Source organism: Aplidium turbinatum, chromosome 3 (genome assembly GCF_918807975.1).
Source record: "Aplidium turbinatum chromosome 3, kaAplTurb1.1, whole genome shotgun sequence".
NCBI classification, from domain to species: domain Eukaryota; kingdom Metazoa; phylum Chordata; class Ascidiacea; order Aplousobranchia; family Polyclinidae; genus Aplidium; species Aplidium turbinatum.
In genome coordinates, this window is record NC_137474.1 from 27,650,559 (window position 1) to 27,678,499 (window position 27,941).

Here is a 27,941-nt window from a genome sequence, read left to right on the forward strand (position 1 = left end):
GTAAAACTAGGCTAGCCCAACAACCTAGCAAAATCGCCCTTTTGAAAAACGCACAAAATAACCTTTGTGACGTGACAGTATGTGTTCGCCCGCTCAGCTATTTTGAAAACTCTGTGTCTATGAATAGTAGTGTTGCCAAAGAAGGAATTCTACCCGAACTTGAACAAATTTTAAAGCCATTGAGAAAAAAACTTATAATTTAGGAAATTTTGAAGTTTTTGGCAAAGAACAATCATGTTCCGCTATATTATATTTCTTGTCTGCTCTGTCAAGTCGGAATGGCTCGTTTCGGTGAGTCCGATTCGGTCAGTCCAATCCCTTAACGGGGGATTTTTTTTTAAATTATCGGGTACCGTAGCCTAATTGTCATTGCCGTTTTAGGGTTAGGGTTTAGAGGTTAGGAACTCACCGAATCAGACTCACCAAATAGTAGCAGACCCCTGTCAAGTATATCACTCTTGCAATTATTATCATAGTTTTTTATCATTAGGCTATATATGGACATGGTCCATTTCCTTATTATGATATGCTGAGTTATTAGTCTATAATTTTTCTAATTCAAATTCAACTTCAATCTTTTTTCACAAGGAGTTTGAGCTATGTTGTTAATTTGCAGCTGAAAAGTTTTATTATTTTTTTTATTACTGTATGCTGTTATTTTGTTATTCCCTGCTTGGTAGATTTCTTTATTATGATCTGCTGAGTTATTATTTTTCCTCAAATTTAAATTCAATTGCACTCCTTTTTCAGAAAATTTTTCAAATGTAATATATATAACTTAAACTCTCTTTTTACTGCAAAATATTCAATTCTGTTTTCTGAAAAGAGTTTAGTAATGTCTGATGATGGTCGGCGTGGAGGAGTGGATGAGGAAGAGCGAGGTCCAGGTGATTTTTGCACACCATTGTTTGTTGTGTCAGTATAGCCTGATCATCAACCTTTTTCTTTCATTACCGGTAGTTGAGTTATTTATACCCTGGCATTAAAGGTCGATCTAAAAGTGATCACTTAATGATGTGAAAGAAAAAGATAATGATAGCAATGAGCACTTAACGATAATTCATAGCATTGCTATGACATTGCTTGTGTGTTCATACAGTTGAATATGGTAGCAAGTAGGCTGACCGGTAGTGAATCAAGAATTTCAAGTTTGTCTTGCTTTACTAAAAGCACAATAGTTTTGCTGAAACACAATATTTTTTAAATTTGAATTATTTTCATCCAGACTGATGCCTAGAATTTAATTTTTTAGTTGATTAGAAAGCAAGAAATCAACCTTTTTTTGAATCCTTCAACATGCCATTTATGATCTTTTCATAACCAACCTTTATGTGCTCAATAAGCATCTAATCACATGCTCTCATTTCTCAGCCGTACTTCTGAAAAGTTGTACAGTCCTTAAACTGTGGATGTATGCTCTTACTGAGAACAGAACTATTGCTTTTGTAAATTTGTCAGATCAAGTTATTGTACTGACTAACTTAGAAATTCATCAAGTTGTCTGCATGTTAAATGTTGGATAAAGACAAAAACTAATATGGTTACATGCTTTCTGAATTCTCCACACAAAATACTTTAAACAAATTGTAACGCAAGTTTGATGCTTTAACCCAAAAGCTGTATGCATGTATGTACACAACATATCTAATGCATGAAGTGTTGCTGGCATTTATTTCAGGCTCCGTCTACCAAATGTATGAAGTGATGACTAACCTGATTGACAAATTAAAGTTACTGAACTATGAAGAGCACTTTCTCAGGAAGTACAACATCAAGTCGATATCAAGGTTAGTTTTCAAGTTCATGATAAAGCTAACTAGAAATCGGTTAACCCTATGAAGTACATTGCTAGACAGAATTATGTGCTATAATTCTTTATCCTTTGTGGGGTTCACTTCCATGCCTTGACTATTAAACACGCCCCACAGTGCTTACTACTGTAATACAGTATAATTCTCATCAGTAGGTGCTCAAACTATAAGCTTCTCAAGAGCAATAAGAATATGTTCACTTTGATAATACCATAATTAACCAAGTAGGCTACTGTATGATACAAAGTGTCAGTTATTTGTGATCAGATAGCTACAAGTTTTTTTTTTGTAATTGAACAAATTTAAAAGAGTATGATATAGCTTTTGTAGAGAGATAATTTTTGAATAACATAGACAGATAATTGGTAGCATAGGATTGAATTGCATAGTTCAAAAACAATACATAAAGTAAAAGATAACTACCGGTACATAAATTTGAACGTTATTTTTAAACTTTCTGCTCTCATCAGGAAAACAACTTAATTCATCTAATATTTTTGTGGACATAATGTATGGTATGTCATGTTCGTGTCACACGAACAAGTGAATTTATAGACAATGTGGGAACAACGAGTCTGGGGAACAGTTCCCTAATTAGGGGGGTGATTCCCCCCTTTACAAATGTCGGTCCACGACATTAAGGCGCGAACAAAACGGCGCGAGACAAAAAGGCGCAGAAAAAAGGGCGCAGAGACAAAATGGCGCAGAGGCAAAACGGCGCAGACAAAACGGCGCCAAAGTCAATGTAACAATTTTTTTTTCTTTTGAAAATACTTAACTCAAGCGCGAAGGTTGATCAATAATAGTTTTGATTCAAACGCGTTGCTCACTTCAAGTTCATTTGGGAAGCACGAAATAACATTATTGTAAAGAGAAACTGCTGTGCAATAATATCTAATTTGTGATAATTAAATAAGTTCAATAACACTCAATGACATTCTTAATTCAAATGCGTTGCTCCTTATATTTGAAGTCAAGTTCAGTCGGGAAGTAAAGACCACATTTGGTTGGGGAGCAATTTGAAACAGCGTACATTTGTTTGCAATAAGTTCAAAGATTGTGTCGCATCATTTTCAAGACAAAATACGGCGAGATTAATATTCCCGCATCACACTTTGCGTTCTGTCTCTCACACTAACAACCGTGACGGCTTATCAACTGCCAAGAAACTATTTATTCTGTAATTATCCAGCTGGCAAAAGTGCGACCACAGTGCTTAGATGTAAAAATTGTTTGTTTTGAAAGGTGCGAAGATCGGAAACAAATGTTTGCTTGAGATGTAGGCAGATTTGGCTACAAGCCGCAAAAATATATTCTTACACAGCTAACAATTCCATTGATTTTGCATTGATGTTGATTCAAAGTCTGGCAACGTTGAATCAAAGTTATAGTGGCGGATATTGTTACCTGGATAATTGCTTTGTAGTACAGAATTAGTGCACGTGACAGTTCAGAGAGATGGGTGTCAAAGATAGGATGCAAATCAATACCACAGTTGGACGGAATCTATGGCAAACCAGACGGGTTTTATTTTTACTTTTCGAGCTGGGTACAAATTGCAACGGTTTGCCGATGATTAGCGAAATCAGGAATTGTTTATTTACTACGTTTCTGCAGTAATTGTGAATGGGCGTAATTGTTGAGAAGGTGTCTGTGCTGACTAGGCAGCAACGCACATTACAACTGATACTTCGTCGTCGTCTGAGCTTCTGGGGCCGAGGGTCTATCCTTTTACCACCCCAGATTCACGATGTTCCCGGACTACACTGGAAGGCTGTTAGAGAGCAGCCAGTCTTTAGTTTCATCATCCATGACGCGCACCCCTTCCACTCCGTTAGGTTGCTTGAAGATGGTACAGTCATTGATGATGTGGTCTGCGGTCTGTTCCTCGGCACCACATTCACAGGAGGAGGAAGAAGCCATTCCCCATTGGTGCATGGTTGAGCGGAAAAGGCCGACGCCCGTACGGAGACGGTTGAGGCGCACCCACGCCTGTCTCTGTAGTGTCAGGCCGATTGGGCGTGTGTCGGCGTCGGGGATGAATGAATGGAGTCTGGTGGTGCTTGACCTCCATTCAGAATTCCATTTATGGTTCGCCCAAGTAGCCGCAGAGATGTCTTGTTCATCAGCTTCGTTGATCAGAAGCCGAGCGGCTGGCACGAATGGGTGTCTTGATTTCAGTCGGCGGGGGTGCCCGTTTGGGAAGGCAGAGATCTTGTGGTGGAGAAGATGATTAGGCTCCAGTGCCCGTCGACCGAGGGACAGAGTGGCTTCTTCGCGACGAAGCTCAGCAGGTTGGATGCCAGCGAGAATGGGGAGATTGTCCAATGGTGTGGGACGCAGGCATCCGGTCACTGTGCGCAGGGCGCTGTTTATGGTAGTGTCGATGTTGTGGCAGTGAGCACTGCGGCACCAGACAGGTGCACAGTACTCTGCTGAAGAGTAGACAAGGGCTAAGGCTGCTATTCGCAAAGTGTCAGCCCTCGCCCCCCAGCTAGAGCCTGCCAGGCGCTTCAGTAATGCAGCGCGGGATGTCAGTTTCTTGCGCAGTGACACCAAATGGTGGCGGTATGTGAGCGATCTGTCTAGTGTCACCCCAAGGTACCTTGGCTCGGGGCAGAAGGACAGAGGTTTTCCGTTGTTGTGGACATGTAGCTCACGATCAGCTTCCCGATTGTGTAGGTGGAAAGCTGCCGCCACAGTTTTGGTTTCGCTGAGTTTCAGTCGCCAGTTCTGGAGATAAGCTGAGATGGTTTGCATGTCCTGGCTCAAGGTGTCTTCTAGATTTTCCCACGACTTTGTGGAGTGGAGAATTGCCAGATCGTCCGCATAAGCGTATTTTGCGGAGACCGTGGTTGGCAGGTCGTGGGTGTAGATGTTGAAAAGAAGTGGATCCAGGACTGATACTTCATACAACTGTTTACAATTCTGGTTAAACTTTAAAGAGTTTACTAGTTCTGTGTCACATTAACACTATGATGTATGTTCCAGCCAGCAAAACTGGTCCTTTTTACATTGATTTATCGTCAGCAGACATTGAAACAATGTAAAAAAGACCATCTTTGCTGACTGGGAGAGCATGTACGATCAAAGCATTTTTCTACAAACTGCGGCAATCGGACTTGTTTTCATCTCACCGACCTCTGTGATGTCACAACGGGAACTTTGACTGTTGAAGTTTTTGATTCAAGCGTGCTATTTTTAGCTCCTTACCAGCTGTGTAGTTTTGAGAATGGAATGTGGCCTACGAAAATAGTGGTAAGGTAGAAAAACACGGTTCACACTCATTGCTTGTTTTGAAATCGCCAAGGTTTTTTTTTTCAAGCCTTTTGCGCTGTCTGGTAAAATAATTAATTTGCAATGTTCCTCAACTGAACGAAACTGCACAAATGAAATTACGCACTGCATTTCACAACAGTAGGCTACTTTTTTTCAGCAATTAAAAAAAAATTCTCCAAAGTTTTCTGGTTTAAACTTTTGGACATGCTTTCCAACACTTCCCTCCCAAGCCGAAATAATTTGTCCGTGTCCATTCCTTGGAGGCCAGTCGCCGACGGATGACATCAAAAGCATTTAAACTTCTTTAAGGAGCAACGCATTTGAATTAAGAATGTCATTGAGTGTTATTGAACTCATTTAATTATCACAAATTAGATATTATTGCACAGCAGTTTCTCTTTACAATAATGTTATTCGTGCTTCCCAAATGAACTTGAAGTGAGCAACGCGTTTGAATCAAAACTATTATTGATCAACTATAGCGCTTGAGTTAAGTATTTTCAAAAGAAAAAAAAATTGTTACATTGACTTTGGCGCCGTTTTGTCTGCGCCGTTTTGCCTCTGCGCCATTTTGTCTCTGCGCCCTTTTTTCTGCGCCTTTTTGTCTCGCGCCGTTTTGTTCGCGCCTTAATGTCCTGCTTCGACAAATGTTGGCCCCCTGAAAAAATGATGTTATTTAGCTTTGTTTGCAGATTTTTCAGTTTTATACCCGATTTTCTTCTGTTGTTTAATTTGTAAACATAGTGTGTTTAGTAGTGTGGTCAATTGTTGTGTTAAACAGACAGAATCGAGATTTATTTCTGGTTAGATCCCGACCAGGCTACGCCAGTTTCCAACTGAACTAAGCAGTGTGATAGCCAATCTGTCTCCAGAATTCTGTGCAGTTTACTTCCACTAAGCATTGTTAAAGTACCGGACAACCACCTTGGCATTTGCGTTCTAGGTATGCTTCTATACTTGCTGACTTGCAGTTTATCTGCTGTTTTCGTCATGGAATACTTTGCGTACTCTGCCTTTACGCTTCCTTATGAAGCGTGATTCAGTTACTACGTATTGTGGGGGCACCTTGACTTAGATAACCGCATGGTTGTTTTGGTGCCTTTATGGTGTAGTTTCCATATTAAAAAAAGCGATTTGTTACATCTCCTGATGTGCACATTGGAAATGAATGTGGAGCTATGCCGAAATAAACTTGATTGATAGTGTCAGTGATGATGGATAAGATGCGCTTCTGCAGGAATGCAACAAGATGCATGATCAGATGGCTAAAGAAAAACATGATTATGAAAATTAAACTGGTGAAGCACTGCTACAACCTAAACGTAAGCGCACTCTTAATAGAAGGCTTACTGATTTCCTGGTGATGGAAGAGTTACCAGTAGCTGCATGAATGGAGGAGGAAAGGCATCTGAGAAACTTATACTGATGTATGTTGTGATAGACAAAATAATTTTGGAGATAAAACTCAGATTTGCAGACAATGCATGGTTACACATTATTATACATTACACATCTTTTCGTGCTCTTTCAAGAAAAAATGAAAACTTCTTGGACCGTGAATCGCTTATTCCACTACATACGCAACTGAAGATCTATAACTGCAGACGGTTTTTTTTTTTTAGTGCACACCGTTTCGACCTTTCGGTCTCCTCAGCAAGGGCCATGGAGATATATACCTCCATGTGACATTTTCCCATTTGTGGTACCTAAACACCAAAAATGGTACTACTGCCAACCTTGCTAAAGTGCATAAACTGCAAGCAGTGAGCTTTGCACAAAGCATAGCAAGGTGCCTCCAGTAAAGTGCTCAATCGGCGTAAGCCAAGAGCCATAACTGCGGACAGTGCACACTGTTTCGACCTTCCGATCTCCTCAGTGCAGTAGGTACACTGGAACCGAAGATCTAGATATCAGAGGCGGAATTGCAAGTCGAAAACAGTTTCTACAGTAGGCTACACCACCATACGGAAGATGCAGAACACCAGAATGAATTTCAATATAGCCTACTACTGAAAGAACTATAGCCTACAATCAATGACTGGCATTCCCGAATGTGTATAAACTTGCCGCTGCTGTGGCATCATTCGGGTCCAGTAGTGCGGTTTGTGAGAGTGACTTCTCGGTCTATCTCGGATAGACAAGCCTACATGCAGGTCTATGTTCTAGATGAGACAGGCCAAGTTGGTTATGTTGGGGTTTGAAAAGGAAATGACCGAGAAAATAAACCTGGCCTTTTTTGTTAATAGATTCAGTGAAGTCCATCCACGCCTTTTGTTAAAGTAGGACCTAACCTATCTATGACGAGGGTGCATTTCACTGATGGTGTGAAACTATAACAAACTAAAACAAAACAAACTCGAAGTCCATGAGAGGCAATGGATTAACTAACAATAGAATCAACTACAAAATGATAAATTTCACTGCGGTTTCCATGCCAATCTATGCCAGATTTTGCTTCTCAATTTCTATGTTGTCATTATAACTGTAGGCTAGTGTTTAAGCTACAGCATGTAGCCTAATTGACTCTACTGTATAATTTCAGCTGACGCTGCTGTTTCTATGATAATCTATGCTAATGTAAATGCTGTAATACGATTAATGTTTTTGCATAAATATACCCACATTGTGTACAAATGTCGTTTTCGTACATGATACGGAAGATAAAAATTGGGCCCCTCTAGAATGCTTATTGTCGGAATGGCCCGTTTCGGTGAGTCCGATTCGGTGAGTCCGATTCGGTGAGTCCGATTCGGTGAGACCGATCCCTTAACGGGGGATTTTTTCATTTTTTTTTTTAAATTATCGGGTACCGTAGCCTAATTATCATTGCCGTTTTAGGGTTAGGGGTTAGGAGTTAAGATTAGGGGTTAGAAATTAGGAACTCACCGAATCAGACTCACCGAATCGGACTCACCGAATAGTAGCAGACCCGCTTATTGTCCCCCCCCCCTTGTGTTCCAAGCAAGTTACGGGCTTGCTGGGGAACGGAAGATTTCAGCGAAAAATGTCTACCTATTTTAAAAGTTTTGTACTGAACAATGTCGATATTAAGTTTGAGTTTAAAGAGTTTAGATAGTTTTTAGCATGCACGAGTGACTCCTTTTCTAGGAAAGGTATGGATATAGAGTTATGAAAATCTATGACGCCAGTATTCGGTGAAGATACTGAAATGAAACCTTATCAAAAAACTGCTCGGAATATCCAATAGCACATAGCATAGATTTAATTTTGGCGATTTCATTCATGTAGTGGTAACTGGTAATAGTATTTATCTGAGCAGATAGAACGCGCACGATTAAGCAAATTTAAAACTAACCCAAATATCCATTTCATAGGACACACTGTGTTGAAATTTAATAATAATCCAGTGTTACTTGGTTTTCGCCAAACTCATGTATTAAAAGTACTTTCGTTAATCTTTAGTTCAATATCCAAGAATGGTATCGTTTCTCTAGCTTTTTCCACTGTGAATTTTATGTTGAGAATTTAGTACATTTAAAAAAGTTGAACATTGACGAATCATTGTCATCAAAAAGGGCAAAAATATCATCTACATACCCAAGATAAAGTTTCGGATGGAAATCTTCAGACTCTTCAAGAATTTTTGTTTCAATATGTGCTAGGAAAAAATTAGCCATGGTAGGACTTAATGGAGAATATTGCTTGTTTTGTTTAGATGAATTAAGTTATTTTCCTGACGAGAGCAGACAGTTTGCCGTAAACGTTCGAATATGTGTATTGTTTTTGAATTATGCAATTCAATTCTATTAATTTAGAAGACGAGGGCATAAAGTTTTGCCGAAAACGTTTGAAGTTATGTAGCTATTTTATTTTATGTATTATTTTTTGAATTATGCAATTCAATCTTATAAAGCTGTTACCAATTATCTGTCTATGGTTTTCAAAAAGTATCTCTCTACCAAAGCAATAATTTAGAAGAGTTTTCTAATTTACTGCATAATCTTGATTCTGCTACACTATCACTTCAGGCACTACTTTGCTTTGTCTACGAATCCCGGCGAACAGTTTTACCTTTTTACTACCTTATGCGCTTGGCTGATCAATGTTGGAGGGCGCACGTTTGACTTTCCTCAAGAATATGATGACCCGAATGCTACTATATCCAACATTTTAGATGAGCTACGGCGATTTGTAAGTTAAAATTGTGTGTTGTTAGTCAATTAGAGTGGGTTTCTACACTGTGTTACGGTAGCCTACATCATGTTTTTTTCTTGGCAGGCGAAGATCTCTCCTTTTCCACATCATGTTTTTTGTTCATTTCTCAGAGCTCTATGCAACTCCATCCTGTACAGTGTGATGGCGACCCAGAGCCCGCAATTGCGGGTGTGATGGCGACCCTTTCATGTAATGAGCCCGCAATGCGTTTTTACGTGGGCATGTTTTGAGACAATGTGTTGTGTTTGGCCCGCTGATACACATAAAACTAATGATGACAGCTCTTTCCACAAACAGAAAAAAATCCGGCCAAAATTAGGGAGGGAGGGGAAATTTTAATTTCAACTTTAGCCCTGATTTTGGCCTACAACAGTACCTTATGAGGTTTTCAATTAGTTGTTGCAGTAGAAGCATACCAAAGGCATGTCAGCATGTCAAGCTCCGTGATTAAACTGATTAAATTGAGCCGAGAATCTCAGAATGAGAATGAATCGAAAATACAAAGTAAATTTTGCAGACAAAAGCCAAAGATGTTTTATCAGTAAATCAGTTACCATAATAAAACAAGCTAAATGCAACTTTATTTTCTGAAAATTAGGTTTTGATCTATTTACGGCGGCTCAACTACAACCAGTTTCATACAAGCTGTGTACATAAATGTCACGTTTTTGCGCATGCGCACAAACCGAAATGACCACTTTCCCGTGTTTTACGATGAAACCAAACCCAGAAAAATGTTTACGGCAGTCTTGCAACATATTTTATTGTGTATCATATTAGTACAGTAGCAAATAATATTTGAACTTTAAATGCCATAAACAAAAAGTGACGTCCATGCAATAGCCTAATAGGCAATTAAATGCAAAAAATATATTTCAGGGTAGGGAGAGTTTTGGACTGAAATTTCAAAATTTAGTTTCCAGAGGTTTTAGAATGTCCAGTTGTATTCTAAAACCAGGCCAAAAGTTAAATTTGAAAAAAAGCCGACTAACCGACGACCCTTTACGAGAATGAAGTTACAAGATCGTTATTGCGTCATGATCTCGAAATCAACTGATGTCGACTAAATAAATGAAAGACGATGTTTGGTTACTTTTTCATTCATATTACCCTAAACGTAACCAGGCCTTAAAACTCGTGTTTTTTCCGGCAGCCATCGTGGACTACTGAGAGCTCCTTCTCGGCGGCCAAATCTGCGTACTTGGAGGCCAAAATACAAATAAAGATAGCACAAGTAAATAGAATTAAACTTGCAACAAGGCCAAAGTGATCACTTAGTGTTGTTGAAGTCTGGGCGACGTCCTGCTATAGAATCGTTGTACCACGCAATAACTGCTTTATCGGGATTGTAATCTGGTATTTATGCGGGACCATCTAACAACACTGAATTGTTTCAACTGCATACCGCCTTTCATAAAACCTGACCATTTATAGTACCCTTATGATGTCACCGTGACCATTGAGGGTGTGAAGTCACTAACCCACAGCGGAAACATTTTTCAACTCTGAAGACACGTGTTTTCCCCTCGGATGTCAACTAACCTACCCAGACAACAAAATCCGTCATTTTTACATTGATTCTACGTTTGCAGTCGTTAAATCAGGGTAATAATGACGAATTTTGTTATCTGGGTAGTTCTCCTTTTGAACACGTTCTCCTTTTTAACAACGACATAAACACGACAATATTGCCAGCCGATGTAAAGTAGCACTTCGGATTAACACTTTGTTAAAATAAACGTCGGGTATTACAAACAAGACTTATAGCTGGTGATCGCAGGTGGATATTTTCCATGCAATAGCAAAAGTTTCCGCACAATACAACAGTGGTGATTATAACGCGCTGACCTAATTCTGCGTCACCCTTTGATACTAGATATTTTTGACAGTTAATCCACGATCATTCTATTGCGAAATTAAATAATTAGCTAGAAGAAACTGGCGGCCAAATTGGCCTACTGAGGAGGTAGCACCGGCGGTCATTCAAGCACTACTTAGCGGCCATGGCCGCCGGCTGCTTTAAGGCTTGCGTAACGTATTTCACCAATCTGTGTGATACAATGTGACGTTTTTGAAAATTTTCCATAAATGCTGTTTTGTATGAACCTGATGCTTGGTGCATTTCTATTAGAACTGTTTGGTGGATGTCAGTGTCCACTGTCTACCTGTTGGGGTGACCATACGCTCTTCCATGTTTATTTCTTTATTCATATGTTTATACTGAGTTAGCCGCAAACACACTGACACTGCACTTTGTCTATAGGGTATAAGCACAGATTTCCCGCCGTCCAAGTTGAAGACAGGAAGTGGAGAGTTTGTTTGCTATGTCCTCGACAAACTGGCCACCACAGCGCTACACAGCACACAGTTTTCATGGAAAAGGTACAATTGAATAATGAATATACTGAGCCTCCTATATAGCCATTTTTACTGTTATCCACAACTTATGTCTTTTTTGCTGAAATAACTGTTTAATTTTCACGGATGTTTTGTGGTGTTTAAAAAGCATAACTTTTAAGTCTTTCCACCTTTTTTATTGTCCTCCTCACTGCATACATGTGACTAAATACGGTAAACTATATTTTGAACCTCACATCTACTTTACTTAACAGCTGAACAAGTAAAATGTTTTATTGTGCATTGTGACTAGGAATGGTTAAAAGTTTTTTAGTCGTCGTTTTTTTTTATATCCTATACTGTTTACAGTCGTTTCATACAGTTTTTCAAGCAACAACAGTTTTCATTCATCATAATAAAGAACTGCAAAAGAAACTGGAAAATTATTGCTGCTGAATAACTTATCATAAATTAGTTTACTGCAGTTTTGACTAATTTCTGTGAGTCAGAAATGTGGTCGCATGCTCAGCAAATGGTATCAATGATTGAACCTCCCAACTTGAAGTGCTACCAATGATGAGGACTGTTCACTGTTCAGTTCCCACTGTTCATCATGTTGTTCAGTCAACCTTCTTTGTTGCTTGTCTTAATTTCTTTTATTAGTTTGTTTATTTCTTTCATTGCATATAGCCTATTATGATTATTGTATAAAGTATTATGATGTTCTTTAAAGTCTTATTGATGAATCTGCAGTCCAGTCGACTGATACAGGTTAACTTATCGATAAAACAGTACAGAGTAGGCTACCACACTAAATAGGCAAATTCAATATTTTTCAATTCAGAATTAATAAACTGGTATTTTCCAATTTATTGTCGTATTCTCTACTTTTGTTTGATACTTTGTCACACTATGTATCCTTTTGGATCATTAGTGAAGTTAAAAGAAGATTTTAATACCAAAAGTCTTGTGGCGAAGTTTTATTTTGGTAGCTTATCAAAGTCTGCATTATTTCAGAACAGATATTTCAGAGAAGCAACAGTGCAGATTTTTTCCAACGTTTAAATTTTGAAGAGATTGTTGGTGTATAAAAAAACGACTCACATCTCTAAGTACTCTTGTACAACCTCGTTTTATTATTTTTTTATTTCATTTGTTCATTCACGCTTAACTTTACTCATCCATCTATATGTTGTTATCTCTATTGCACATAAGTTTCGTTTTTTCCGCAAGAAAAGTTTTTGTTTAATCAGGCTTAATGTTTTCTGTAAATGCCTCACACTGCTTTATGCTTTTAATATTCTCAATACACGATAATGAGAAAATGTATTAGCTTAATATTTTCAACTCTTTTTTTTTCAAATATTTTCAAATATTTCTCAATTCTTCTCTGCCATCTATCTCGCTCTTGCTGAGCTAGCTAGGCTTATTTATTATTTAAATATTTTTTTTAGCAGGGTTGATCGGTTTAAACCGGGGCAGTTTAAACCGCCCGGTTAAAACCTAGTTTAAACCGGGCAGTTTTGACCACCTATTACTGGTCAAAACCCTTTTAGTGTATGAATCAAGTTGCTTTTCAATTGAATTAAAAATATTACCCTCCATATTCAGTAATGATGTTCAACTATATTTTGTTTTGATCAACAATAACCTAAATGCTGGATTTGGAACAAAAAATATTCAGTTTCTCTGTTTATTTTTAATATTTCAATCAGTTGGTTATTTTAATTATTGAGTAAATTCAAATTCTAAAAATAAGTTTCTGATGAACCAAAAAATGCGTGGTAGAACGATGAACCATTTGCACAGCCAACTGAAGTACGTACAAGAATTTATTCCAACAAATTTTCTTTTTATGAAAAACTTTTGCCATCAATTTTGCCATAAACTTTGCGCAACGTTTGCCCTCCCGTTGCGTAGCACATAAGACGTAGCACGACATGTAATTAAGGTAGTAGTCTTAACGCTGTTTGATGTCTTGTTTTTGGCGGCGCTGAAACAAGAGAAAAATCCAAGATAAATATAATCTTTCGTACGAATTTTACAGGCAGCCATCTGTGGCTGCCTGACAGGTCGGTATTGGCGGCCATTAATGAAAGTTCAGGCGGCCATGGCCGCCAGCTATTTCGAGGCCTGCATATCAAAATGGTCACAACTCACAACTTTTTTTTATATTTTCTAAATAGCCCATAGCCCAGGTAGCCGACCATTCACTACATAAAAATATTTTTCTGGGTTTTGACCGGTTGAACCTAGTTTTCACCGGTTAAAACCAGGTTTGACCACTTAGAGACCAACCCTGTTTTTTAGTCCCACCATGGTTTGGAGTTGTGTGTTGCTTTCCTTATGCCATTGAATATTGAAGTGGGGTCCCTTGAGGGACTTCTCGCAACTCTTGGTCGTCTCTTCAATGGATCGATGACACAGTTGCTACTTTGCCCTATCCACATTTTTCTTCCCTTAGACCGTTGTATCCCGAAGAGGAACAGCAAGAGGAGGAAACCATTGTAGATGAAGACCAAGCAGAACTGAAGCTTGACAAGATCGATAATGATGAAGCGTTAGAAGTTGGGGATGGCTCGGATGAGGAAGGAGTTGGACCCTTCCTCGATCTCGAAGCGTCTTCTCAGAAAGCTGTAAGAACAACATGTTAGATTGATAACAAATATACCTTACCGTTTAACAGACATCTTTAGCTGTAATGACCCCCTCCCCTTATAGTGCCTGATTACTGCGCTTTTTGACGTGCCATGCATGCGTCATTTAATCAGTTTGGCACAGCTGAGCAGTCTAAACTAACATTGCATTGTGTTATAAAATTGTTCATTGTTTGTTAAGATCGATGTCAAGGAAAACAAGGACTACATATGTTTTGATCACTTTTAGGGTAAAGACGCGAAAAAGCAATTTGATATAATGCAATCAAAGACCAACGCTGATGAATGGAAACTTGAAGTTGAACGAGTGACTCCACAACTGAAAGGTAATGTTTGAAGTGCATTTATAAATATTTGTCTTTGTCAGACATTTCCAATGTGTCGTTCAAGCTGATCCAGGAACATTTTCATCTCACTATTATCATAGTGGTGTTGATATAAGTTTCATGAAATCTTTTACCCACTTTTTGCCAAATTTGATGGAAAAAACTTGGGCAAAACTTAAGGCATCTGGTGCATACGCACTATTATTCCGTGTTTATCATGATTGGGATGCGGGAGCTGCATGGCATTTCATTTATAGTTTTATCCAGAGCTGACTTTGAGGCTATAAAAAGTTCATCAGTTTCACTCCACTGTTAAGCAAAGCTATTCTCTGTGTACAATGCTGCTGTAATTGTAACAGCGTTCTATTGTGTTTTGCTAATTGTTTAGCTTACTGTTGTCCCATAATACTCATGACAGTTGTTGGCTGCCTGCTCGGGAAGGTCTTTCATCACACTCAATGCGATTTTTATTAATGTGATGTGCAATACAAGCAGCTCGTTTTCTTGAACCAAGGGTGGCTCGAAATAGCCTCATTCTTGTAGGTGTGCCAGCATCCAACTTCGGAAACTTACAATGCTAACTAACGAAACTAACAAGCAATGTAGATTTGAAACAGGGAAGCTGAGTTGTGTGTGAAATATTGGCTGTAACTTAACCACGGTAAATTGTACAAAGTACTTTTAATGGAGCTCAAACTATTTTAAAATATGCAGATCCAGAGCTAAACGAAATGGCTTGATTGTGGGAATCTCTATCCTCTGACTGGGAAAGCCTTTTTAAGATTTTAATCCAGTTTGCATACATATGGCTTTGAATAACTGACGCACGCCCTGCCACCAAGGCTGGCAGACTAAAGTTTCTTCTTGTTCCTAAAGTTTTGTTGGCGGGGAATTATTTTATCCACTAGGTGCCGATGATTGGAGAGCCGCCCTTGAAATGCGTTGCTCAAGCGCAAGTCCCCTGAGTCTAACCCATACTGCTTGATATTGCCGCTTCTTCATTCATAAAGCGTGGCGCTCAAACAACTGAGATATCATATTGTTTCATTACTGGAGCCAATATTGCAGTGACTCGTCAGCCATGATGCCTGCATACGACGTGCTAAGTAGGCTTCCCTTCTGGCTTGAATATAAGCCTAGATTGTATGTCGGAAAAGCCGTGAGAGACACGCTTACTTTTAACAACAAAATGTTGACATTTATTTCACCAATCGATGATATCGGCTTGTTTTAGACTTAAGTTACACTTACCGCGTAATCATAAAATTTATTTCGTTACAATTTCTCAGTGACAATCCGTAGCGACAACAAAGATTGGAGGAGCCATGTCGATCAAATGCACACGCACCAAAAAGGAATAGAACATTCACTCTCTGGCGTTCGTGTAAGCTCCTTTACCACTATATAGCCTACACTCGCAAAGAAAGAAACTGCTAGGGTGATCGTAGAACAAACAATGCCGCATGAATATTCCACAGGGCCACGTTTTTTCTGGATTATCTAAAGAAACTGTGCTCTTGCCCATCCGCACAACAACGTGATGGAATGCTGGGTTGTCTTTATAGTTTTTTTGATCGAATGTTTACGTCATTCTCACTTCTTGTTGACATGGCTTGATTAGACACCGGTCATTTGTGAGTGACATGTAACTTATTCGAATAGAGACGTCCGTTGGGAACCTACCGGAGAAGTTGACACGATGTTTGTTGCTAATTCAGTGTGTTGACACTGGATGAGTGTTGAATATATGGAGGTGTTGGTTTTACTTTTCTTTGATTGTTTATCAATATCTTGTGATCTTGATTGTTTAGTCACAGCTGGATCGGCTCCACGACGAGATCCGACGCACGCTTGAGAAGATCGCGAGCAGAGAGAAATACATAAACAACCAACTAGAGCAGCACGTGCAGGAGTACAGGAATGCCCAGGACCAACTCTCCCAGGTTGGTTTCGGTAATTGTAAAATATCAGGTGTTCGTGAGGAATTAGTCGATTAGGTCAGTGCTACTCAAACTGTGGTACGCGTTCCGGTGCCGGTACGCAAGCACTTGACTGCCGATGCGCGACTAGTTTTATAAAAAAAAATATTGAATATCGTTTTGTGTTGATCAGGATGTGTTTTCACCATGCTCGGGTTGTTTTTCTTTCGCGGCTTGATTTCCGTACTTTTTTTTGTGCTGTTGAAGCGATAGGCTATACAATATACCTGGCAGTATACACTACAGTATAGCAAACTTAATTTTTCAAACGGCAAACCGTGATCGTATGGACATTGGACATAAACAAGAGATACAGTACTGTAACTTCAGACCCAATTGATTCCGATTCGGACAAAAGTTATTATACATTGGAAGTGCCAAAGTGTTGGCGGAAAAAAATCGTTCAAGTTTTGTTCCCAGTACGATGCATGTGATCAGAGACGTGTTAACCACCCCTTGTCCCTCCAACCGTGAGGGGACCCACGGTTGTTAGGGGCCCACTCATTTTAGTCTTTTTTATGTTTTTGACTGTTTAGAAAAGAAAAAGAACTGCTACAGAAGCTCGATAATTGATGGCTTAATTAATGCAAAGCCGTATTTACTGCTTCACCAACCCTCGGCTGGAGGCCCACGCCCACTTCCGTCTTGGGAGCCGCACGTATTTAGTTCGTGCAGCTTTTTTTGCTTTTTTTCCGTTTTGCAAAATTTTCTGGCTTGCTTTGCTCGCTCAACCACATTTTATTTCTTTTTTTTTTTCACTTAACCGGCGATATTGGACATGCATTGTTTCAGAAGTGAATTAAGAGAGTAAAAAGTTTTTTGTGTCCCACAATAAACTAACAATAATGTAAAAATCAGAAATAAACACTGCTCACTCACATAGCCTAGTTAATTAGCAATGAAATTAATACATTTTAGTGTTATTGGAGATAGGCTATTATAAAGTAAAATGTGCTGTAAAAGTACAATAGATGAAGCGAAGGTGAGGACACTTCCGACAGATTGTTATCGAAGTTTTAGCCTGCTGAAGAGCTACACCATATCAGGCTATATGCAAATTTCCAAGAAAGTAATTATTGAGTTTTCAGGGAGAAAGCCCCCCCCCCCACATCCCTTGTCAAACTTTTCTTTTTCGCACATTAAGCTTTGAATTGTCCATTTATCTTATGAGTTTTGCTTTGTTAAAATTCTGGTCCTTCCCAACTTTTTTCCTGATCTGCTACTGCATTGTCGGCATATTTACTTTTTTTTTTTAAACTTTACTTTTTGTAGGTGGCTAGACATAAAATCGAGAGAATCTGATCTACAGTAAAAGAAAAAATAATGTTTGAATGAGCAAATTTTCTTCAGCTTTCTCTTGCATGTTACATTAGTTCGCCTTTAAACTATCTTTTGCGAATATTATTTCATATCCTTGCAACGATGTCAAAATGGGGTTTGGCTATTTATCAGTACTTTGAACATCTCCACTGCTTTCATCATAAATCGAGTAACAAAGCAATATCAATTTGGTTTGTTAGTTGTGCAAATGTAAAATATTAATTTTCAAAAATTGTTTCATCGATGCATCTTTTAAACCTTTTGGTTTTGCCATCTCTTTCTTTTGTTGGTGCCAAACTCCTGTATTTACTTTGACGTTCTTTTTATGTTCGCGCCAACAAGAAAAAATAAAGTTGAATTGAAACGTTTGTAAAATTTGAAAAGTAAAACTCAAAATAGCTTGTCATTTCCTTGTTATTGTATTGGCACAACATCAATTCATAAGCTTACTGTATAAAAAAAATCAACTTAAACCTAATCGCTCAGAATGTGAAATCGAAGTGTTTACATTGATAGCATAAGCATTAAGCAATGTCAGATGTTAAGCAGTTTTACTAATTTTGTTGCGTTAAGTTAAGTGTCAAAAAGTGAAGCAGGTCTAATTAAAATCATGTGAAGTCAAGTTGCTAGGATGTTACTTATTTGCGTCGTATGCATGTCACAATACAGCATTTGTTACGTATTTCATGTGTGGCTGGTGTTAAATATATTTTAAACAAGTAGGCTAGCTGTTGCAAACGAATACGATGAAATACCGTTGCAAGTGTTACACGATTTCAAGATAACCTTTAAGCTTCATCTTCATCGATCTCACCCAGTCATGACATTGAGAAAATGCCTTGTTGTATCCTGAAAGAATTGATTTTCTGACTGAGAAACATGGAATTTTGGTGATTTTTGAGTAGTGTGGCCAGCCGCTATGTAACTTCAGAGAAAAATTACCGTTAAAACATTTCATTTTGTAATCTTGTTCGAAACTAGTTAAAACCAACGTCTGTTGATTTTCGTTACTTTTATTAAATATGTTCTCAAAAGCTACAGTAATTTCAAAATTTTCAAACAAAATTAACTCAAAACTGGCAATATGTTTCTCGGCAGCCGATTGTAGCAAGAACTGACAGCAATAGACACCGTGAAATCAAAACTGGCAACTCTAATATTGACCCTTCCCTGAGCGAAGCTGAAAAGAACTGATTTAGTTTTGCCGCTGAAAACGAGAGTGTGCAAAGAAGTTTTTCAGAGAAAAATAGAGAATTTTTGCTCTAATTTTCTCCCACCGATTCTATCCATCTGTGATTCACAAACGTAATCTGTCGTGTGTGGGGTTGTGCTCAGCAATGACTCAATAAAACCTTCAGAAAATAGAAAGACTTGTGTAAAAAAGAACAAATTAAAGCTAAGCTAAATAATTTTTTTTATACGAAACATATTGAAATCTTTGGAAAAACAGATATACAAACACTCTCATAAATGTAAAAGATTTGCGTATTTTCTATGAACTAGCGCTAAGGATTGCAAAAGCTCGAAAATCGCACATCGTTGGCGAAATGTTAGTGAAAGAGTGTTTGTGAATTTGCTCACTGTAGATGTCTAAAACCAAGATCGGACTTGTTATTGTCAGTTTTTTATTTGAAATGTACGCCGAATGATAATAAGACTTCTTCCGGTACGCCACACCAAAAAGTTTGAATAGTACTGGATTAGGACATTAGGCCTGCTGATGTCCCACGGGGGAGTGTCCTAATCTACAATACATTGTAAAACATCAACGATATGGCAGCGTGTATCTGTCATCTGGATTACGATACCAGAAATTGAGCACTTATGAAAGTGAAAATTGTAAGATAAATCTGACTATGCACTAACTGTAATGACTCCAGGCTGAAAGGCACAAATTGAACAAGTGATACAAGAATGATTTCAAGTTATCTCAACAGACAGTTATTCGCCTGTGGCTCATCGTTCCTTTTGTGCGTGTTCTAATTATTTGTCACATACCTGTCTTTTACAGTCACCTTATGTGATATGTTACCCGCGTATAATTTACTCCTAATCATTCTTGTATCACTTGTTAAGTTTTTGATACTTGATCCGGAGTGTCATTGCAGATATAGAGTTATAGTTCATAGTCAGATTTATCTTATAATTCTTATTTTATGTATATTGCAGATTTAAGTCATTCCTGATGAGGACACACGTACGTGTCGAAAACGTTTGAGTTCATTTTTTGATTATGTTATATCTCTTTGTAATATAACATGTTAAACCCGCTGAAGTTACTTTGTTATGTTTGTCTGTAGTTCAACAAAGCAAACTCTCTACCAAAGCTTTATCATTTATTATTTCTTTCGTGTTTTCGTCTGATAAATCTATTCCACACTTCGGTGTCGCATCCCGCTTCCTCAATTTAATGGCCATCGGAGGTCAATCTGCATCTTTCAACACGCACGATTTCAGGACAGAAGTGCAAGGTTGTTCTTCATCTTGACATGGGACGGAAACTTCGGGGCGATGTCCCCCGTTTCAGCATATCTCTATCTTGATTGACGTTGTGGACTATTAATTGTTCATTATTACGTCATGTTCTAGAATAATATGACTTTGCAATGGAAAAATAGGTAAAAAATACTTTTTATTGAATATTTTTTTTCTACTTCCGATACGTCTTTCGACTCCTAGAATTGGTCATTGGAAACCGTATCTCCTGTGCATTTTAAACACCATCTTCATTCTGCCATAAGTAGTTTTTGAAATACGTGAAAATGGGGTATTTGGGACTTCAATGGGATGTGCCCACATCTTTATTACGTCATAATGAGCTAAAATTTTGGTTGTCGAGTTTTTAGCAAAACCTAGGCTTTTGGAAAATCAAACATGGTAAGAATATGAAACACCCCAGTGTCCAACTTGTATCCTTAGGCGCTACCCATCATGCTAGCAGCCAAACAAGATTGCCGCACATTCTCTTGAAATATTTTTTTACATTTCAGTCACGAGAAAAGTACAAGCAAGGTAGCGGTGGCGTCACAAAGCATTCCCAAAAGCTTTCTGAGCTTACAGAAGAACTCGAGAAAGTCAAGTTGGAAATGGAAGAAAAGGGGAACAGCATGACAGATGGAGGTATGTCCTTATGTGAGATACAACATGACAGATATGGAATATATAAAAAATGTGAATTCAAATTTTATCTCATGTTCAGAGACATTTTACATGAAAATTGAATTGTTACAGCAGGGGAAACATTGGTTTGAGTTTTTTGACTGTGCATTGTGTGCAATATTAGGATAGTATAGCTTTGGTAGCTAGACATACTTTTTGAAAACCATAGACAGATAATTGGTAACAGCTTTATAAGATTGAATTGCATAATTCAAAAAATAATACATAAAATAAAATAGCTGCATAACTTCAACGGCAAAACTTTCTGCCCTCGTCAGGAAAATACCTTAATTCATCTAAACAAAAACAAATATTCGTGAAATGTTGATAAAAAATGACTAAAATTAAATAAAACTGCACTGACCTGCGTACAAGCAACCACTGACGGACAAACACAAAAGGTGGTAACAATCTGTCATAAACTATGCGGGAGTGTGGTCATGAGATAAGATAGTGAGCGGAACAACATAAAGGTAATCAAGTTGCTTTTATGTTGTTCCGCTCACTATCTTGTCTACTTTTAAGAGTTGAAATACGTGTCGAAAGCAGAAAAAAAGTTATTGTTGGTTAGGTAATGTAGGTTACAAAATGTAGGTTAGCTGCTTGCGTCGGGATTTGCGTCGTTACACAGAGTAACCTACATTTTTGAACGAAAAATTAGAAATTCAAATAGCCTTGCTTTTGAAAGACAAAATTAGTGAAAACGCTACACAGCTGAATCGTTCTGATGTTCGTTTGCGTAAATTTTATGCAATATTGAATTATTGTTACTCCGGAAATTGATTTATTTTGAAGCACTTTTTAGAATTTGTTAGCCCACCTGGTTTTCTCTGTGTTTTACTGTTTATTGTAAATTAAGCTGAATGACAAAAAATGAATAAATGCATGTGATCCCGCCTTACAAAGTTGCTGAAAACACGATTGGTTAAAAATCATAACTGCAAATTAGTCAAAACCTACTTTTTTTAATAACTTTTTTTTCTGCTGCCGACACATCTTTCGACCAGAAGCGGTCATACCATCACTTATGCGTATTTTGAAACCAATTTTGATCACTCTACGATGAGTGGTTTTCGAAATACGTTAAAATTAGGTTATTTTGGACTTCAAGAGGTGTGCCCCACATTTTTTTGACGTCACATAAGCTAAAATATTGGGTGTCAATTTTTACCCAAAACTCCACCACACCAGACCTCAGGCCTTTTGAAAATCAAAAATGGTGAAAATATGAAACACCATACTGTACAACAAAGTGTTTCCTCACTCACTACACCGTGTGGGCGGTTTGTTTCTAATTGTTCTGAGCGGTTGATGCGCGAATGACAAATTGTCTGGTGGAGACTCATCCTATAACAATGTCACCTTGTTAGTGCTCCACATCCACTTGATCTCTCGCATCATTCCCTTGGTTTGTTTGTAGCTCCTCTTGTGAAGATCAAGCAGACGTTAAATCGATTGAAGAACGAGTCCGTGCAGATGGACATCCGGATCGGAGTCATTGAGCATGTCCTCATGCAGGTAAGAGGCTCCGTGACATTTTTTAGCTGGAAGATCTCGTAGTTAATTTGTTAGACACTTACATATTGGATTAGAAGTCCGAAAGATTTAGCCAATCCTGAGGTCATTGTTGCGTTGGAGGGCCTGTGGTGTCCTTAAAGTTGGACAACTGGTTTGGTTTTTGAATCTTTATTCTCGGACTGACAAAGCCTTGGTTGGCTATTCCTGGTAGTTTCGCATACTTGTAGACTGTAGACGCTTATGACGCAGGGCGGTTACCGAGATTGACAGAGTGATTTTTCCGAATGTTAAAGTTTTGTTGCTGGACAATTCTTACTCCATAATATTAGTTGCCACTGAATGGAGAGCAGTACTTAGAATGCGTTGCTCAAGCACACACCCTGAGAGTCGAACCAGCGCTGCTTGATCTTGAAGCTTCTTGGTCATACGCTAACCAACTGAGCTATCGGGGTGCACATTCCAATATAAGATGTTTTATGGTGCGTTTCTGGGACTTGTATTCATCTCCAGTGGCTTCCGCTTGCTTTCATCTTCTGTGGTTTGCAGTGAACTATAGTTTTCTGATATCTGGTTGAGAGGTTCCAACTATATTCATCAAGCTTTTAGTCGTCCCATTTGTGGATGTGTATCATGTTTTCTTTAACGTTGATTTACAACGATTGAACTTTCTCCTCCCCAGGCGCGCCTCCGCGATAAGACAATGATGCACAATGACATGAACAAGCGACAGTCCGTTCATGACCGCATAGGAGAGGATGACAATGACCAAAACTACTTTGCTCATGTTTGATTGTTGCTGGAAAATTCTACTTTTAAGGACAGTTTTCAAATCTTTTAACATCAATGTTCTTTTTTGATATAAACTTATTTGTTTTGTTTTTGTCTCAATCGATTCAATATCTCGTCTCAGTTCATGTTGCTTCCCACCGTGCATTGCACGACGCAGTGACTCATGTGAACCGCTCCACCGACAACTGATAGTAAGTACTTGCCGTGAACAATTTGAGGCTTCAATCTCAATTAACATTAAGTTTGCGATAAGCTACAATCTTGTCATTCACACATCACGAAGGCTTACTTGTATTAGAACTGTGTTTGTGAAAGTTATTGCAATTATTTGTAGTTACTATTTTTTACAGTGATTTTGCAACATAATGAGCACACGATTTTGTCTGCTTTTTATAATAAAAGTCTGAAAATTAAAATTTGCGAAGTGAAGGCCACTCACTTTTCCTTTTAAATTAGTCGTAGCCAATTTATACTACCAACGGGATAGATAAATTGAATGAAATGTGAGATCTTTTAGCTTACGAGACTTGCAATTCGACGTTCGATTGGCGCGTGACCAAATTCCTTTCCCCTTTCATTAAATTCGCTGCTGACTTACAATTACAACACACTTTTTTATTTGAATCTTTATCCTCGGACTGAGAAAGTTTTTTTGAGAGCTTAATCCTAGCAGTATCGCATACTTTTAGAGGCTTTGAATTACTGACGCAGACCCAGTCACCGAGTTTGACAAGAGTGGAGTTTCCGATAGTTGTTGAAGTGTTGTTGTCGGAGAATTATTCTATCCGCTTGGTGCCTCTGAACGGAGAGCAATCCCAAATGCGTTGCTCCAGAGTCGCTTGATCAGGGCTTAACCATTGAGCTAACGGGGCGAATTTCTGTGTCATCGTTAATTTAATGTATTGAGCAAGCAAGGGAATTGTGCAAAGTCTTGGAAATTTTTGTATTTGTTGGTTTGGTTTTTGAATTTTCATCCTCGCGGACTGACAAAGTCTTGATTGGTTATTCCTGGTAGCCTAGTTTCGCATACTGGTACAGTACGGTGTTTCATTTTTTCATCATTTTTGAACTTCAAAATGCCTGTGGTTCCGTCTGGTGGTATTTGGGGTAAAAAGTTACACCCCAATTTTTTTTTAATTATTACGTCGTATTGAGGTGGTCCACTAGGTTTGAAATATTTGGGCCTCAAAATCTCGAAATTTGGCCGTATCTCCGGAACCACTCATCATAGATCGACTAAATTAGTGTGCAAATGTATCATGATGAAAGATGGTACATAAACAGAAATGATGTAAGAGACCATCTTTTGCAGCTTGTTTTTGGGCTACATTGAGGCTGTAACTTTGCCAGCGAGGCTACATTGTGCCAATAATTTTCCCCTAACAGCTGGTTTCAGAGGCTCGTATGGTGCCCTATTAAGGTCATGTAAGCTACTGCACATTTTGCAATATAACATTTTCTGCTATTCGCTTTTAGCCTAATTATACTGTAATCTTTCATTTTTGCCTCAAAATAATTAATATTCCCGACACAAAATTCTGTATCACAATAAGTTACATCATTATAGCATAGCATGATGCCCTTCCGTGCCGTTGTTTTTTGTATACCGGACACTTGTATCATTACTCGATAATGAGCTGACAGATGAGCATTATCGCTATATCTTATTTTAAAACTTAAAAAAAAATTGGCCTTTCAGCAACAAAAATGCCCTTTTTTCATAATCTTGCCCCCCCCCAGTCAAAAATCGTTCTGTATATTATACTACCGTACATAGGTCCATGGTTGGAAGTAACGACTAGTTGTCACTATTCGATAGCATTATTTGTTGCTTTTTGAATATCGAATGCTTATACCCATTCCTTTTAAAATAAATATCAAATGCGCGTTATTTACTGCTTTTTTGTGCAAGCAACGAAATCATTATTCGTTTTTCACTGATCGATACTTAGGAGAACTGCTGAATCATTTTTGTTGTTCACTTACTTTGTCGTCAAAACGAATTTATGAGATTTAGTTTTAGGATTACTATCCGACCTAGTCCCCTTCCGATTTTCGAACTTTAAAGGATAAAGGAAAATTTTGCGGCAACACAGTTCAGAAAAACTGTGAGAGTCGTTAACCGTGTTGCCAACTTTGCGGTTTTCCCGCAAGTTTGGGCTTGTTTTTTTTTTTCGAGTTTTCGTTTTTTTTTAGTTTGCGGGTTGCTTGTTCTTTGGCCAGTCAATTTTTACTAATTGCTATTCATTGCTTTGTGAGGTATCGATAGTGCAGAGGATTGCTTTTTGGGCTATAACTCTACCACCTATTTTCAATCCAATCTTGGAGTTATTTAACCTTGCTTTTCGTATTGTAGTTAACGAATTTACATGTAAGTTTGAAAGATGTTGGGTAAAATGACTTTGGAAAGAAATCAGTTTTTAGGCTGTGGGATAAAAAGACCATTTGATCCATTTTGCTTTTGAGGTGGGACAAAACGATTTAGAAAATCTTGAAAGGTTGACTTAAATGATTTTTGGCAGGAAGAAACCTTTACAATCAAATGATCAACCGACACTGAAACCAAAAAATCTATTTTAACTATTTCTCCCTTTGATGCTAAAAAACTGAACTCTATGATCGACTTTGGTCACGTGCATGGACTTGGAGCCGGGGAAATCTGGAAAAATTTTTCCCAAGCATAACATTACCGGTATAAAGGAAAAACGATTAGTTTTTCAATTAGATTAAAAACAACATTTGTCTTAACTATGTTCCCAATTAACTTTTTCTCTTTCACAAGAGCATATTTTCAAAATTTTGTAGTGCATGTTATTTGCTCTGAAAATTTATTAAATAAGCCTTGCAACTATTATTAGGAAAGCAAAATGTCCAAACTTTTCAGGAAGTTGTCTACAAATAAGTCTTATGTATTTTCAAAATCAGTCATAAATTTAACTGTAAAGAAAATTTTCGTCTGCCTGGCGCTTGACCGTAGATTTCTCACAAGTTAATTCTGCGCCAATTTTTTTTTATGCAACGTTTCCAAAAATAAAACTTGTGCAAAAAGTTGTTAGACAACGAACTAAACCAAATGTGCATGAAAAATTCCGATTTTGAAAAACTGTCATGCATGAATGGGCACTGGCAAATCTACGTGTGACCAACTTTATGTTACGAGATATACCAAGCAATGTAGCAGCTTTTTTCTCCAAATATAAACTTTCCATAAAGCTTCAAGTTTTGTTGTCTAGTGTTTACTCAAGCAAGACTAAAGCAGAAACATCAACACTTAAACTCGTGTTTTGATGATTTATACAAGTATAAATTAAGTTTTCTTTTCAAAAATAACAGCTGTCCTACAAATGCAAGTGATCAGTTTACAAAAAAAGCTGTAAAGAAAAGTTAAAGTTGTTTTACTTAATTAGCGTGTAGGCCTACATGTGAAGCAAAATACAAACATTTTTTAAAAAGTTTTTAGCCTACTAAAATTAGATATGAATCATAGCCTATTAATATTCTTATGTGTGAAAATAACTTTTCCATAAACCAAATCTCGCACGTCGCACCACAACCTTATTGCCTACGTTGGGCACTTCAGCTTCCCCTCTCCTTTAAAACTGCTGCTGTCAATACCGAAACTTGATCCGGCAATGAAAAAAAGAAACGTTTTAGGACAGAAAGCAAGTAGCCAAGCGTACGTTTGCTAGTTGCTACACAGGCTATAAACAATGTTTCTTGATAAACAACGCCGATTAACATGTGCCAATGATGATAAACACATACCAAGCCGCTGAGACGATAAATTAGGTCCGGACAAGGTCCGGTACTAATAAAAGGCACAGACCCCTCAAAAAACCTCAGAAAAGGTAAGGCATTAATTATTTTCAAGAAAGGAGAAATTACTAGGACGGTAAGTTAATAAGTTTATCAAGAAAAAGAGCAGTTTAGCCTACCTACCACTACAAAGATGGAGTGCGTTCTGAAAAAGCAATTTTAAATGAGTGGAATGTATCTCAGTAGGACTCCAAAGAATATGCGGTGTGTTTTACGGCTTTCGGCTTACGGTAGGCTACTAAAATCAGTAGCCTACTGTGTTAAGCCTTTTGTGGCAATGGGTCCAAAATAATTTTGGGCCCCTATTGACAAGCAGATCTATGATAATAGCCTATAGCCTAGTGTGCATTATCACTGCAACCATATGGAAAGGTGGTTCACTTCAATGGACTTCCTGACCAGTTTAGAAAGCAACACAAATGTAGCCTATAAGTAAGTGATACCAAACACAAATTTTTCAATTCATAGCTACACTATTGCTTAGAATTAAAAAAAAGTTGCAAAAATCTATTAGGCTACCCGTTGGCTCCATTAAACGGTTGGCCCGGGCTCCCACTTAACATGGTAATGACTAAATCATCCTCGTTCAAATTTCAAAAGTAGGCTACCTCCTGTTTGCTACGAGTGGGTGCGATGGGAAAGGGCAGGGCGGCGTGAGCACCATGTTGGCCCCCTCCCTCCCTGAAATCAACTAGTGGACTCCTACATTTAATGGCGGCTCTTAAAATTCACCAGAGTTTTAACAAACCAAAATTTGTATGATAAATGCACATT

At 38.1% G+C, this 27,941-nt stretch overlaps 1 protein-coding gene across 1 annotated transcript; it reads left to right on the forward strand.

Moving 5' to 3' along the window:
* Nucleotides 1-754: 754 nt before the first annotated feature.
* On the forward strand, nt 755-25,144 carry LOC145766223 (intraflagellar transport protein 57 homolog). The gene is made up of 11 exons (XM_082577893.1): nt 755-887; nt 1,679-1,787; nt 9,080-9,242; nt 11,530-11,648; nt 14,068-14,239; nt 14,490-14,586; nt 15,876-15,970; nt 16,398-16,529; nt 20,876-21,005; nt 22,465-22,562; nt 23,242-25,144. Exons 1-11 carry the CDS (start codon nt 836-838, stop codon nt 23,350-23,352), a joined length of 1,278 nt encoding a protein of 425 aa, XP_082434019.1. The 5' UTR covers nt 755-835; the 3' UTR covers nt 23,353-25,144.
* Nucleotides 25,145-27,941: the final 2,797 nt, after the last annotated feature.

Excerpts from the sequence above, each read along its gene's own strand:
- LOC145766223 (XM_082577893.1), top strand. The coding sequence starts at position 836 with ATGTCTGATGATGGTCGGCGTGGAGGAGTGGATGAGGAAGAGCGAGGT. Across the intron at positions 11,649-14,067 it reads ACACAGTTTTCATGGAAAAG|ACCGTTGTATCCCGAAGAGG; the intron begins GTACAATTGAAT and ends TTCTTCCCTTAG. Across the intron at positions 22,563-23,241 it reads TTGAGCATGTCCTCATGCAG|GCGCGCCTCCGCGATAAGAC; the intron begins GTAAGAGGCTCC and ends TCTCCTCCCCAG.